The following is a 16485-nucleotide window of genomic DNA, read 5'->3' as shown; positions in this document are numbered from 1 at the left end:
CTACAGAACACATAAAAATAATGAAGTATAAAAGAATTAAAATAATTGACAAATCTGCAAAAAAGGTAAATGAATTAAGCTGAAGCCAGCAGTGAAGCTTATGCATAAATGAGGTAAGCAAGGGTAGAAGTTGCCCACATACCATATGGACAGACACAGGTCTTAGAGAGTAGGGTGTGCACTGGACACCATACAGGCCAGAAAGCCCGATGAGAAACCACCCTACATAAAGCCAGGACTCATTAAGTACTGCAGCCAGAGAAACATGGTGAAATATGAGAAAATCCATTCAGCAGAGGCAAGCACTGGTTCTTGGATAGACATATAAACTCATAAACACACATGAAATCCCTCAGATTTCATTGTTCACAGCCAGCTAACACGGATCTTAGACCTGAATTTACCTATTTGTGTTGGGAAAAAAAATCTGGCAGAAGATAAACAGAAAATCTTCTTAGAGCAATAGATCTTCAACATAGATTCCAAAAGTTCACAAAATGCTACCAAACATGATTTTTCCCATGAAACCAAAAAACACAGAGGAAAATAGCCACCATAAACTCAAACAAATGACAGAACCAGATTACAAAGAGTCATAAGTTAGAATTATTTAATACAAACCATAAAATTAGTATGTTAACATATTTAAAGGAATAAATAATAAAAAAAACATACAGCAAATTCTTATGTATTAAACATATACCAAGCACTAATATAAGCACTTTATTCAGATTAATTCTTTAAAACTGTACGGTAATTCCGAGGTAGACACCATCCTTCACTTTTTATAGATATTACTCCCTCTATACAGATACAGAGCGGTTATATAATTTGGCCAAGTTCCCACAGCTAGTCGATGCCAAGGCTCTTGTTTTCTAATCCAACTGGAAACACGAGCTGATGGGCAAGAGCCCATCAAAATTGACCTAGCAGACTTGAAAAAGAATTTAAAACAATTTCCAGAACTGAAAATATAATAACTGAAAAAATAAGCTCAATGAAAGGGTTAAATAGCAGAAGAGATTCAACTGAACCCAGAATGATCAAATTGAAAGAAAGAGGCAAAGAAATTACTCAGAATGTAGCACAAAGAGAGAAAATATGAAAGAGAAGTTAAAACACATGGAATATAAATAAGGTACATCCAACTGGCAATCCATAACGAGATCACATGGGGGGGATGGAGAAGAAACAACAACTGAAGAAATAATGGTTGAATTTTTTAAAGAGATAAAAGATGTAATACGAAATATACGATATTCTTAAAAAGGCAAAAACAGATTACAAAATAGAAAATACCTACTAAAGTTAAAATAACAAAAGAACACTGTTAACTTTTCCAAAATTCTTCCATGAGATATAAATAGGTGATTCATGAAAAAAATAAAAAACAGAAAAATGGTTACGGAACTTCCATTTCCAGTAATACGGCAGAAAAACAAACATGCTGGATAAATTTTTTTTTCTTTCTCCTCTTCAAAGCAGACAAACTAAGTGAAAATGGGAACCCAAAGAGGTAAACTGAACAACACAGCTGGCTTTCTCTTTGGGTGCAATGCCAAGGGAACCTTAATTTTGGTTTCACAGCCTTGCCAGGGGAAGAGACAAAGCCTAGGATAGAAGACTGTCTGGCATAAAATTGGGATTCGAAAGGAAGGTACATGTGATAGGAAGTGGGCAGTGTGTAAGTTTTAGCAACTAACAAAAATGGTAAAATGGAAATGAGGTAGGTAACATAAGAACTGAGAAGAGTCAAAAGAACACGTACAGAATACCCACAACCACTAGTCATTTCCTCTTCTTTGGCATAATGGCTCTGAAAATTCCAAGGAGAGGCTTTTATTCTCTTTTCTCTCTTCTATTGCATTTGTTTCAGGCATTTAAGCAATCTAATAACATTTTCTTCATTATGAAGCCTTCAAAATTGATGAAAATGTATACAAACCATATTCTTTCAGATCCCCATCACTTAATGATAAGTATAAATAGTTACTAAAAAGACTTTTGTAAAAAAGCCTAACAAGTAGCCCAACAAATTTTCTATCAACACTACTACCACCACCACAAGTTTAAGGCAGATTTCCTTCAAATACCTGGCAGCTGTGATCAGTATCCAATCCATCCCAGAGACTCATAAACTGAGCTTTCATCATGGCTGTAGCTTCATGGTCAGAACTTGAGCGGTTTCGTAGAAAGGAGTCTAGAAGGAAAAAATCCTTAACCTTAGAAATTAATAATGAATTATTTACTATTTATATAATTTCAAAGCATTAATCAAAAGTCAACAACTTTATGAAAGGATTACAAAGAAAAGGGTTCAACTATGCCTTTTTACACACTGTTCTGGTATAACAATTTTGGCAAATTATTGGTCAAATTAATACATAATCAATTCACAACCTTCATTTCTTTCCTAAAAATACATTCATGCCAACATATATAAAAGAAGTGAAGGATATGGTACTGAAAGGCTGGAAAAGGATCAAGTAGTATCTGGGAGGAAAGTGTGTGTGCTCTGGCTCTAACTTTCCAGGTTATCTGCATCCTATGTATTCTTAATTATGGGGTCACATCCTTTTTCCTCACACACTTTTCCTGGTAACAAATAAAGATGACATTGGAAAACGTCAAAGCATTATTAAGTGGGAAAATGTAGGACAGAAAATGGTTTAAAACACACATGTTAGCATGCATGTACATAGGTTATACAGGGTAAAAAAGCCTTTAAGGAAATACACCAAAATGCTATTAACTTTGATTCTCTCTCAGTGACAGACTTAAGGACAATTTAAATTTTCTCTTGAATTATTCTTTGTCTTCCAAATTATCTATAATGAACATGAAACGCTTTTAAAAGGGGGAAAAACATTTTCCTTCTAGAATGAAAAGAGTGAAAGGTGGTACACATCCTAAGAATGAAAAAAAGACAGCAAACATAAATCCTAGATTTTCTAGTACAATCCTGTTTCAAATGTTTTGTCTTATATTCCTTCAAATCACTGGCATTTCTGAGTAGCTTTCATATTTCAGCATTAAAACTGCAACTTCAATTCTGTCTGTCATACATGTAAGCGGCACAAAAATGCTTTGTAATGTGTTAGGTCCAAGCTTCAAGAAAAACCCTTTTTAAAAAAGTAATTATAGCAAAAATATGTTACCATGACATGACAGTCTTGTGATGGCAAACATATACCTTCGATTTTCTTATATAGTTCCAATTTTGTACAATCTGTCCTACTGTCAGACTATGCATCAAACTAACCCATCTATTACGGATGTAGAAAATCCAGTCATTTTTAAATTGCTTATTTTTTTTAAAGACAAATTGTCTAAGTTCAGCTGCCTACTTAACCACTGTAATTCTGCTATTAATTATTCCTAAATTATCTTCATTACTAAGAAGTGGTTCTGACAAGATGGCTGCTTAAAATAATATGAAAAACTTAAAATGCTGAATAAGTATAAATACCCTAATTATATCAGTAATTAACTAAATGTAAATGGTCTAGAGTCTCCGAGAACACAATTAAGATACTAAACTGGATGTAAAAAGAAAAAAAAAAAAACAACTGTGTGCTGCTTACAAGAGACATACTTTTAAAATAAGGGCTCAGAATGCTGAAAAGGATGGAAAAAGACGTATGTAAACACTAACAAAAAAGCTAGATAAAGCATTTTTTTAAAAAAGTTAATGTATATCTCCTCTGGTGTTCTGAGAGCAATTCCAATGTGGGGAGGGGGGCGTTTCCTATACCAACAAGCAATTCTCAGATACCAACAGGCTGTCTGAGAATTCAACGCAATTCTGACAATATTTGCCTGGAGACAGCATCAAATTCTAACAGGTTAAGGGTTCAGTCCTACAAGACTACCCACCATCCCCAGCCTTCCACTTCAGAGCCCAACAGCAAGCCCAGGTCATGTGAACGACCAAATGTATATTTCTTATAAATCACAACATCTGATAAATACTGCTGGAACAACTGGACATCCATACGCAAAAAAACAGAGCAAGACACATACCTTATACCTTTCACAAAAATTAACTCAAAATGGATTACAGATCTAAATGTAAAAGACAAAACTATAAAACTTCTAGAAGATAATATAGGAAAAAATCTAGGTGACCTTGGGCTAGGTAATGAGTTTTTACATACAACACCAAAAGCATAATCCATCACAGAAAAAAACAGCTAAGTTGGATTTTATTAAAATTAAAAATCCTACCCTGTGGAAGACAGTGTTAAGAGAAAAGACAAACCACAGACTGGGAAAATACACTTACAAAACACATACCTCATAAAGAACTTGTATCCAAAACATATAAAGAACTCTTAGAATTGAACAATAAGAAAGAACCCAATTAAAAAATGGGCAAAAGATCTGAACAGACACCTCACCAAAGAAGATATACAGATGGCAAATAAACGCTCCATAATATGTTAGGGAACTGCAAATTAAAACAATAATGAGATACCACCACATACTTATTAGAATAGCTAAAATCCAAAAAACTGATAATACCAAGTGCTAGAGAGAACGCAGAGCAACAGGACCTCTCATTTATTTCTGGTGGAACTGCAAAATGGTACAGCCACTTTGGAAGACATTTTGGCAGTTCCTTGAAAAGCTAATTATTGTTTTACCACACGATCCAGCATTGTGCTGCTAGATTTTTACCCAATTGAGGTGAAAACATGTCCACACAAAATCTTGCATATCACTGTCGTTAGCAGCTTTAGTCATAATCACCCAAAACTGGAAACAACCAATACGGTCTTTCAATAGATGAACTGATAAACAAATTGTGGTAAGAAGATACAATGGAACTTATTCAGTAATAAAACAAAATGAGCTACCGAGCCACAAAAAGCATGGAAGAACCTTAAATGCATATTGCTAAGTGACAGAAGCCAGTCTGAAAAAGCTACAGAAGACCATATGACATTCCGTAAAAGGCAAAATCATAGAGACAGTAAAAAGATCCGTGGCTGCCAGGAGTTTGGGAGGGAAGGAAGGATGAATAGGTGGAACACAGGGGATTTTTAGGGTGGTGAAACTATTCTGTATGATACTATAATGGTAGATTTGTCAAAGGCCACAGCACTCTACAACACCAAGAATGAACCTTAATATAAACACGGACTTTAGTTATTAATAATGTACCAATACTGGTTCATAACTGTAACAAATGTACCACACTAATGCAAAGTATTGGCAATAGGGGAAACTGTGTATGAGGGGAGTAGTATATGAGAACTCTGTACTTTCTGTTCGATTTTTTGTAACCTCGAAACTGTTCAAAAAAAGTCTAGTAATTAAAAAAAGAAAGGTTAATGAATATCTGAGATTGCAAGAAAGCAAGGAAACAAATCCGAGAGTTCAGGATAAAAGTGAAATGAAAATAAGAGTGGTAAGAACTTGAAGTGATTACACTGCTGTTTGTGTGTGTGTTTGTGTACATAACAGGTATGCATCTGTAGCATCAGAAGGTTCTGCTTTGATGTTAATATTCATGCTAAAGCCAAGATTCTCAAAAGGATGTACACTCACAGAAAGTGCAGACAAGAAACAAATTCTGCTCACCACTATAGACAGTTAAGGAAGCTTGTCTGTCTTGGCCTGGGCTCTGGGGGGAAATATGTCCATCCTGAAAAATAAAAAACCAGGACCAGAGGGGCTCTGTCTCAGGCTTGAAGTCTAAATTTGTACTGCCATTCAACCCAGGAACGTCCAAGTTGAGAAATTATCATAGAAATTGGTCCTCAGCGATTAGACCCCAGAGGTTCTAAGTTGAAGATGGAAAAACTACTCTGGATCTTCTTAGGCAACACAGAATTCTGGTACAAAAACAAACCGTAAGCCAACTAATGTTAGATATGACATAAGGAAACAAATTACTATGAAAGACTTCATAATATAAAAGAGAAGGAGAATTTCAGACAATAGAACAATCCAAAAAAACTATATAAAAACAGTATGTTTAAAATTCTGAAGACATAAAAGGGGTTGAAATTCTAACAAAAGAGCAAGGTACAGTGAAAAAAGATAAATTTGAAAAAGAACCAAATAAAACTTCTAAAGTTCAAATAGAATCAACAAAATACAAACTCAATGATTGTTGAGATTAGACAGACAAGCAACACAATTGCTTTTTACAACTTACTGATTGATTTTTGAGTTGCACTATTTTGTATCAACAAAAAATTTAAAATGCTGCCAATTAAATTATAATACTAGAAGAAAAAACATTGCCTATTAAGTTATAACATGCTATCCCAACTCCAGGGATGTTAAAACGTTAAAAAAAAAAAAAAGTACAACAGTATGTTTTAGAACTGATGAAGTATGGTAGAGAGACAGATGATGAAACTGTGAAAATGACTAAAAATTAAGTAGAGAGTTGAAGAATATGTTTTGTTTTTTAATAAAATGAAAGCCATGCAGCATTCAAAAATATATAGTGGCTGAGAAATTTTCCAGAATTAACGAAAGCCATGAATCCTCAGATTAAAAATCACAGTAAGTCTTAGCAGGATAAATAAAAATAAATACAGACCTAGAAAACCATAATCAAATAGAAGAACAATATAAAAATATAACAGCAATTAGAGAGAAAAAATGGATTACTTACAAAGAAATATTAGCTTATAAGTAGAATTCTCAAAATCAACAAGAAAGACTGGAAGACAATGGATTTGTAGTTTCAAAATGCTGAAGGAAAATAATTCTGTATCATTTAAGAGTAAAGGTAGAATTAACACTTTTTCACACAAAACAGACAGAATTCACTATATTCATGATCTTTGCTGAAAGAACATCAACAGATTTCAGTAAGAAGGTAATTAAATCCAGAAAAGGCAGGTACAAGAAGCAACAGTGAGCAAAAAAAAAAGACAAACGTGGGTCTCTAAACAAGCACTGCCAGTATAAAAATAAAAATATGGAGGGTAGAAAATAAGAGAAAACATTAACAACAACATGTAAGAGATGAAGGGAACAATTACTGTTCAAGAGTTCCAAGGTCCCTGTATTATTTGGGAGGAAGGAAAGCAGAAATGATTAGCCTAGACTTTTAAGACAAGTAGGTATGCTAAATATTTCACTAAAAGAAAAAGAATATATAACTTATAAACTTGTATCAGGGAAAAGGAAATTAAAAAAGCAAAAAAGTCCACTAGATTGGTAAATAGAAAGCACACAGTAATGTGGTAGAAATAAATCTAAATATATCAGCTATCAAAATGAAGGCAAACTAACCACACTACCTGGTTAAAAGTCTTAGATCAAACTTTTTAAAAATCCAGATATATGCTCTTTTGTACAAAATGGACAACAAAAATCTAAAACAGTTGGAGTACATTGACAAGAAAGATACAGAAGGCAACAAGTAACCAAAGTACTATATATCTAAACCTATCTTTCTCTCTATTTCTATGTAGCCTATATTACATATAACTATAATAGCATAATTAATTCAAAGTTATAGTTTTAATTACTATAGCTTTATCATATATACATAACTTACTGTAACAGGAACAGAACAAAAATATTGATGATCTATAAAATATAGAAAAGTCCACTAATGTAAAAAGTCATGACATACAAAGAAAGATGATTTTATAAGTTGGCAGTCCATATGAAAAAGAATAAAATTATTAGCTAGCCCAGGGATGTAGTGGTTAATTTCTCGTGCTCTGCTTTGGCAACCTGGGCTTCACAGGGTTGGATCCCAGGTGTGGACTTACACAGCGCTCATTAAGCCATGCTGTAGTGGTGTCCCACACACAAAATAGAGGAAGATTGGCACAGATGTTAACTCAGGGACAATCATCCTCACCAAAAAAAAAGAAAAGAAAAAAGAATAAAATTAGATTTCTACTTCAAACTATATATTTAAAAAATAAGGAGAATATGGGCATAATGAAGTAAACCAGACACAGAAAGTATAAATCATAAAGAAAAAAGACTGATAAATGTAACTACACACATTTAAATTTAAGTCTCTGTATAAGAAACCATCATAAAGTGAAAAGACAAGCCAGTCTAGAAAATATTTGCAATGATAATATGAACAAAGAATTACCATGAAAAATGCAAATAACTCCAAAGAAATGTGGTAATTTACAAGTAAGGAAACCCAAATCACTAAGCAACATGTTAAAAGATGTCCAAATTTACTAATAAGCAGGGAAATACAAATTAAAACAATGATGAGATAATTCATGTTCTTAAATTGGCAAAAATTAACAATGTGTGAAAAAATTAATTTTAGGGAGTTATGAAGGGAAGCAACCTATACACTGGTGACAGTGAAAACACGTATAACCATTTTCAACAAGTGGAATCCTAGTGAGGTTGAAGATGGAGACCTCATACAACCTAACGGTTCAACTTCTAGGTATCTACCCTGGAAATACAAGTGCCTGAGGAAACATGTACATGGAAGTTCACTGCATACTGTTTGAAAGAGGGAAAAGAATGAAAAAACTTATCAAGCAGGGGAATAAATAGACTATGGTTCACTCCATAACACAAAAATTATACATAGCATATTAAGATGTTGGTTATCTCTTTTGTTCTATTAATTTGGCCTAATAAATGTTAAAAACTCTATCTGGTCATTTAATATCACCCTTAAAAAGGCTGTTTTAAAATGCTCACATAGAAAACATAGCATACCTATTTCATCTATAAAGATGATGGAAGGCTGTAGCTTTATGGCAAGAGAGAAAACAGCGGCAGCCAATTTCTGAGATTCTCCATACCACTTATCTGTCAGTGTAGAAGGCTGAAGGTTAATAAATCGACAGCCAGCTTCTTTGGCTGTAGCCTTGGCAATCAACGTTTTGCCACAGCCTGGAGGCCCATAGAGAAGAACACCTGGAAAGCAACATGTTATTTTATTATTTCCTTGAAGAGAACGAGCCATTTGCTTCAGTTTAAGTGATAATCAACATAATAATTCTGCCCACACTAACATTTTTCCCAATATTCACTTGTGTTTACTAATCATTTTTTATAGTAGAAAAGGAAGGCACCATATTCTCAGCTCAGTGTCAGGGGTGACATGTACTTGGGATTACAGTACCCTTGTGCCTCCTCCCTTCATGAAAAGGTTCAGTTTAGGATACTAAAGACAATCATCTTGACATCCAAACTCACATCACTCAGTCAATGGTTGGCAAATAAACTCATCTAACACCCTCTACCTTCACAACCTAATGGAGCACTATAGCACAGTGACAACAGCCCAGAGAAAACTGACAACTTCAAAACAGAATGCAGCAAACACTGTTTTGCTGTTGCTGGGAGGCTTAAGTTTTAAGGTAATTCTTTAACATATAAGGGATCTAAACAGGTTTGGGTCTTGAGTACTCTGGGAATCATCACCAACTGTTTTTCAACTAAAATGAGGTGTAGTTCATTCCCTATAGTAGTTCTAAGTTCATATAATATTAAAATTATGGCTCTATCTATAGATCATCCACAGACAGGCCTGACAAAAACTGTAATCTGTAGACCTCTTTAAATATTTGCTTAATTCAGAGCTTCTCAACTTTTCTCATGTAATATAGCACCTAAAGAACAACAATATCTATAGGAGGCACGCTGGGTAAAATGGAGAGGATTTGGAAGTATCCAAAATATTACTAGGTAACATAAATAAAATACAAAATATAAGGGAAGAAAAATATAGTCATGCATTGCTTCACAACAGGGATACATTCTGAGAAATGTGTTGTTGGGCGATTTTGTCATTGTGTGAACATCACAGAGTGTACTTACACAAACCGAAATGGTATAGCCTACTACACACCTAGGCTCCATGGTACTAATCTCATGGGACCACTGTTGTATATGCACTCTGTCATTGAGACTGAAATGCTGTTATGCAGTGCATGACTGTAAATATTTTATATAAAATTTCCCTCACAAAAATTTTCATTTTTTTAAAAAATAAGAAACTTGAGCTTGATTCCATAAACCTAATAAATTTTTTTCACATCAAGCACTTCAAACTAATGTTCAAACTTTTCCTCAAGCATACACAGATTTTTCTAGTGGGCTTAGTAATTCTTAAGACTCAAAACTAACCCAAGTTTAATCATTCTAAACTAAACTTTTCTAAAGCTGATTTTAAAATTTAAAACCATAAACTTCGCCAGTACATGTTAATATTTTCAAGCAGTGTTTGCAATTTTTCATTAAGTTCATGTAAGTGCTACAAATTTAGTTAAGTCAGTTATAATTTAAATCTTCTACTGACACTTTTCTTTTGGATGGCTCATGTGAACAACATAAAACTGGTCTAAGAGAATTTAATTTAAATAAAGCTGAAAACATATGGGATGACTGCAGAAGCTTGTAATTATTATTACATTTATCATTCTGAGCATAATTTAATATGGAATGCAGATCCACCAGCAAACATTTATATACATATTACTTGAATCTCAGGATTTTTAGAAGTACTGATGCAAAAAGTCTTCATATTTTGTTGGTTTTGTAGCTACACCATCACTTCATAAACTTATGCAGTACGCTTAGAATGTTATAATTGTTTTGAAGTATTCACTTATCCCTTTGATTATTTAATTCCTAATAGTTTAGTTTTGGTACTTCTTAGCAGAATTAAGTTTTCCCAATATTACTCTTCAGGGATTATAATTAGTGTTGGTAATCGAGCAGTTATTTACTAATGTCTAAAGATTCAACATGCAATGAAAGCTTCTGGATTTCATAGTGTTCTAGAGGATGGCGCCGTGATAGATAAGATACATATGAGGAGCAAAGTTCACTTCCTGACCCAGGTGCTAGTTACATTAGTGTGAGCTTTATAATTATTCATTCAACTGTTTTATCACCATTTCTCTCCATGTTAAGTTTCACTAAGATTCATATTGTCTCATTTAACATGTTATCAGTGAGTCCAGCAATAATGTCATTTGAAAGTGGCACCTTCTTGATACCCTTTGTTGAAGTAGACTCCACAATGTTAATATTTATGAAGGGTGGTAAATGAGTGGTTCCACAAAGGAATGTGGGGCATTAGGCTTTATTAGTTTTGAAACCTTTTAATTAGTTTTTTTGAGTTTAGTCTAATACTTCTATAACTGTTTTCAACAAAATAACTGTTTATCTGGAGCTTTGTAAGGCTTAAAAATTTAAATCCCTTTTTAAGATGGATGTTTTTGGTAAGGGCTTTGCTTTATAAGTACTGCATGCAAATAAAAGATTTAGGATGAAGAAAAGAAGTATTAGGGCAAAGAGATCCAAATTAGAGATAATCCTCATTAGTAACAAATATATTACCTTATTAGTGAACAATTTTTCTTTCTTTTTTGGACTAGTTTAGTGACTTTCAAACTTCAATAAAAATTTTGTCCAAATGGTGGAAAAATAAATATCTTTAAAAATTAAATCTATTTTAATATAAAGTACTCAGGAAGGGGAATGTAGGCCTTTATAGGTTCAGAAAATCAATTTTTCAAAATATATTTTTCTTAGGTGATTAACATTTTTAAGAATGCATCAACACATGGAATATGATGACATTCACATAAAACTTATGCACCAAAATGATTACTGAATTCAGAGTTTACAGACAGAGCCATGGAGTATTTAAATAGCATTTTTTAACTGTTTTAAATTTTTAAATGTTTGGAGAAAAAAAGGGTTACTTTTTTAATACAAGCATCAATATTTTATGGCATCTTCTTATAACCAATTAGAGGCATAACAGCTCTATGTGATCCTATTAGTTAGTATGATTTCACGTGTTGCATGGATAGTACATAACAAGGTATTCTCAAATTTTCTTTTTGTAGACTGTGAGGCAGTCACTTTCAGCTTAGAAAGCAATCAACTCCCCAGGGACAACATAAAATTGAAGTAAAGCAATGACTCTAACCGAGGTAACCTACTTCCAGTCCAAAAATGGAACAAGGATGGTATGCAACTGATCTTATACTCTGCTTCTGTACACTAATATCCAATTTATGTTGAGTGTCAACAAGTAAATCAATGACTTTTCAAGCTTTTGTTCTTGATAAAAAATTTTCCAAAAATGCAAACCTGGAAAAGCTCAAAAAGTAAAACTTTAGATTACGTATCAGGAGATACTCACGTAACTTAGAAAAATTTTAAATACACACAGGAGCCACCTCCAGTTTTGGATAATGCTTTCAAATAAGCAGCAGATTTAACCATAACAAGTATCCCCTCATAATTTTGTATCTTTTATGCTAATCAGGGCTTTAAACCAAGTCTAACTGGTGGAGTCACCCAATTACCTGGACTGAGACGTCGCTGATGAGAAAAGGAGCTTTCTCTAAGAGTATATAAAAAACATTTTACTTTCCTCAATTCACTAACATTGTGAAACCCAGACATGAAATTCACAAAATTTCTTTTTTGTTCAGACTCAAACAACCTGGAAGAGGTTAGTCAAGAACATAATTAAATAATCCAACTTTTACCTTACTTTTTTGATCTGGGCTCAAATAAATAATTAGAAATTTTCTTTGGGGGAAAAAACCCAAATAAACTAAATGCTTTTTGTTAGAAAGAAAAAAGCAGCTCTGCTGTTTCAGAAAATAAAAAAAATACATAATAAACAGTTTTGTTTTAGTTAACGAAAAGAACATGTCACTTTTGGTAATAACTGTCATTCTCTCTCACAAACAAAAATCATCTACTTTATAAAAATGTACAGGTATTGGCTTCAATTACGTTTGAAATATAAATTAATGCACTTATGATACAGCTTCAAAATCAGTATGATTATAAGCAACTACAACTTACACATAGCGCTATTTTGATATTTCTAAAAATCCCACTTTTTTTGAAAAATCCTTGTGTCTAATAATTTGAGTTCAGTCTTGACTAGTAACATAAATCAAACCTGTCTAGTTTTGGAAACCTGTCTAGTTAGTGGAAGAGAAGCTTCCACTAAATGGAAAAAAATAAGCTACCCTATAGCATTTGTATCTGAAAGCCACGGTAACACACCTCTATTTAGCTCCCACTGTCAATTATCATGTAAGCTCCATTTCAATCACCTTTAACCCTTAAATATGATTAATATTTGAATGAACAAGAATAAAAGTACTACATTTAAGGATGCAGTCATAAGTACTCTCACTTCTTGAGTTCTAAGGTTTTCAAAGTGATGGCTATCCAGGAATAGGAGAAGTTTCCCTTTATTAAAAATAAGTAGTATTTAGGGGCCAGCCCGGTGGTGCAGGAGTTAGGTTTGCACATTCCACTTCAGCGGCCCGAGGTTTGCCGGTTCGGATCCCAGGTGTGGACACGGCATGGCTTGTCAAAACAAGCTGTGGCAGGCGTCCCACATATAAAGTAGAGGAAGTTGGGCATGGATGCTAGCTCAGGGCCAGTCTTCCCCAGCAAAAAGAGGAGGATTGGTAGCAGATGTTAACTCAGGGCTAATCTTCCTCAAAAAAAAAAAAAAAAAAAGTAGTATTTAACTTCTAGTTCATTTGTAGTTCAGTATTTCCCAAAAAAAATCACTGAAATCTAAAAATAATTAAGATTACAAAAAAGAAAAAAAATCACTAGAATTGTGAAACACCAAAAAGAAGTCTTATCTTGAAAACAAAAAAACTTATATTGTGATTTTGGATTGTTTTTTAACTTTGATTTCCCAAATCTCATTTACTTGGAAGTAATAAAAATGAGTTTAAAATAAAGGGATTATTTTGACACGTAACTACAGGGAAAAAAATTTATCTAAATTTGGGAAGCTAAAGAATGAGCAGTTATGTTAAAACTATTATTTATAAAACAGTTCACACGATCTCAGCATTCTCTTGAAAATCCATCAAGTTCTATAATGGCAGAAAGTTTCAATGTTTTCTAAGTTTTTAATGCTTTAGCAAATATAAACTTTTGCCATACCTTTTGGAGGCTGCAGAAGCCTGGAATTTTCAAACAAATGCTTCTTTTTGATAGGCAAGATGACTGTGTCTTTCAGATCTGTAATGACATCATCTAAACCTGCTATATCACTCCATGTAACCTGATAAAAGGTAAAATCAACATGAGTTTCACAAGTAATGTATACTCACTGAAATTAAAAAATGCCCCTCAACTGGCAAACATTAATCTGATAATTACACATAACAAAAGATTAAAATGTTATATTAATGCGAGTAAAGACTTTTCACAGTAATAATGAGATTATTAAATTGTTATGAAACTGTAAAAAGGAATTTAATAGTCAACAACTTACTATTAAAAAAAAGTACTAGGGCCAGCACTCAAAATTCCACAGGGATTTAATAACTGAATTCACTCCATTTAAGAGGGAGAAATACTCTGCCAAGAAGACTGAGAACCAGCTCAGACAGATAATTCAGCACTGGCCGAGGGGGAAGAACTCAACAGGAGTGTGCCTAATTCATATACGATGCTGCCAAATACAACAGTCATGAATTTTTGAAATAAGGTCTATATCCATCAAACTGGATTTCTGAATTTTATTAATCAAAATTGTGTCAAAACTTATGTCTTAATAAACAGTAAATAGGAGATACTACATACTTCCAAAACAGACACAGCTTGTGTACTTTAAAGCCTTCTGACTCAAGTTAAAAAAATTTTTTTGGAAATAAACTAACCTAAAACGACCTAAAAAAAATCTTCGACAATCTAGCTCTAATCTGATAGAGCAAAAGGGGTGGAGGTGGGGCCGTCAGAAGTAATATTTACAACAGATTTACTTTCTTTACCATCTAAAATAAAAAAGGTGAAAACCAACAGCCGAATCTGAAAAAAATCATCACACAGTTTCACTATAGCTATGAAAAAAACTGGGTACCTCCTTAGTCAGACACAAATGTAGGTAGAAATATAGGTAAGAAAGTACCATTGTAAATTTATAAATCAAATTCAGAGGATTAATTCTGGGAGCATGTATGTCTCTGTGCACATAGATAGTAAAAGACGTAGATTTTTATTTCCTAGATTTGGAGAAAAGGATATCATATTTCATTCTACTCACTTATTTATACCTATTGTTACAAAATTTATTTATATCTGCTGTTACAAAATATTCACATAGGACTTTAGAGTTTATAAATTACATTACTCTGATCCTCAAAATAATCCTTTGAACTAAGTAGAGGAGGTATTACACTGCCCCTGGATTATACAGGAGGGAACTGAAACTCAAAGAGGAAATAATCTGTCAAGGCCATGCATGGAAAAACTGCGATTCAGAATCTTGTGTTGTCTATCATATTTTATCAGTAAAATCTACATTTAAACTCCAAATCAAATATCCACATGACTTAAAACAGTACATTTTATATGCCACAAAGGTAAATATATAAAAGTATAAGATTAACTAAACAAACGTGTAAAAAGTTAACATAGCAAGCCTGAGACTATTATCCTTAGAAAGACCTGCTTGCAAGGCTGGCCTCTGGCTGCAGTATGGGAACTTCAATTTCGAGAAAGTTCACACTATTCCCTTATAAAAACAGCTCACTGTATCTAAACTGTGCAAACAATATGGTTTATGATGAATACCTGTTTTTCTTCTGGGAGTCTAGAATTTTGGTAGATGCTAGGAAGATGGAGTCTACATGACCAGTCCCAGTTAAAACCCTGGGCATTAAGTCTCTGAAGAGTTTCCCTGATGGATAGCATTTTACACGTGTTCTCACAACTCACTGTTGGAGCAATTAAGTGCATCCTGGGTGACTTCAGTGAGAGAAGACTCTAGGAAGCTTGTACATGATTTCCTCCAGACCTCATCTCATGTCCCTCTTTCCCTGCTGATTTTGCCTTGTATCCTTCTGCTGTAATAAATCATATTCCTGCGTATGACTATGCTGAATCCTGTGATTCTTCCTAGAGAATCATCACACTTGGTCACGGTCTTCGGGACCCGACACAAAATGACAGACAAAAAAAATCTTAAAAGATTAAAGATACATACATGCATGTTAAGAGGATCTACCAGATGAGCAGCAATACTCATTTCATATTCTGAAAGCTTCACATTTTTCACACCAATTTGCTTCATCAATTTTTCTGCCTAGAAAGAAGAAACAAGCAACCTCTTTTAGTTTGATATTTAGATACTAGGACTTCAAAACAGATATCTGTGAAGTCTAAAAAGCAATGGATATATAGAGTTATCCAGAGATATTCTAGGCTCCTTGATCTTATCCTTCTCAATCGTAAGCCTTTCCTGGGTAAAGAAAAGATCTGAGGGTCTACTCCACAGAAACCAGGGCAATTTAAATCAGCTTTTGGGAAATAAGAAAATAGGGTACATGATTGTAGAGACATATATAAGGCCTTGAATTGCTCCAATAAGACTCTAGGGTCCAACCTGAGTCCTCTTTCCTAGTAGGACTACCATGACAGGTGCAGATAAAACTTCAAAATGAAAGACTGAGGAGTTAAGGATATTAAGAAATGGACAAATGGAGTTTCTTTCTTTAAATTAAT

General features: G+C 33.6%; 1 protein-coding gene across 2 annotated transcripts in view; it reads right to left on the bottom strand.

The window, feature by feature from the left end:
- Window positions 1–16485, bottom strand: part of ATAD1 (ATPase family AAA domain containing 1) — a 55943-nt gene that overhangs the window by 17411 nt on the left and 22047 nt on the right. For both annotated transcript variants that reach the window (XM_014864356.3, XM_044754882.2), the window contains 4 exons: window positions 15968–16066; window positions 13921–14041; window positions 8683–8883; window positions 2094–2200 (listed from right to left, as the gene is read on the bottom strand). In XM_014864356.3, coding sequence (XP_014719842.1) covers window positions 2094–2200; window positions 8683–8883; window positions 13921–14041; window positions 15968–16066 — 528 coding nt within the window. The remainder of the gene's footprint in view (window positions 1–2093; window positions 2201–8682; window positions 8884–13920; window positions 14042–15967; window positions 16067–16485) is intronic.

Source organism: Equus asinus, chromosome 2, assembly GCF_041296235.1.
Source record: "Equus asinus isolate D_3611 breed Donkey chromosome 2, EquAss-T2T_v2, whole genome shotgun sequence".
Lineage (NCBI taxonomy): Eukaryota > Metazoa > Chordata > Mammalia > Perissodactyla > Equidae > Equus > Equus asinus.
Note: the sequence above shows the minus strand (reverse complement) of the source record. Positions and strands in the feature narration are given on the sequence as shown.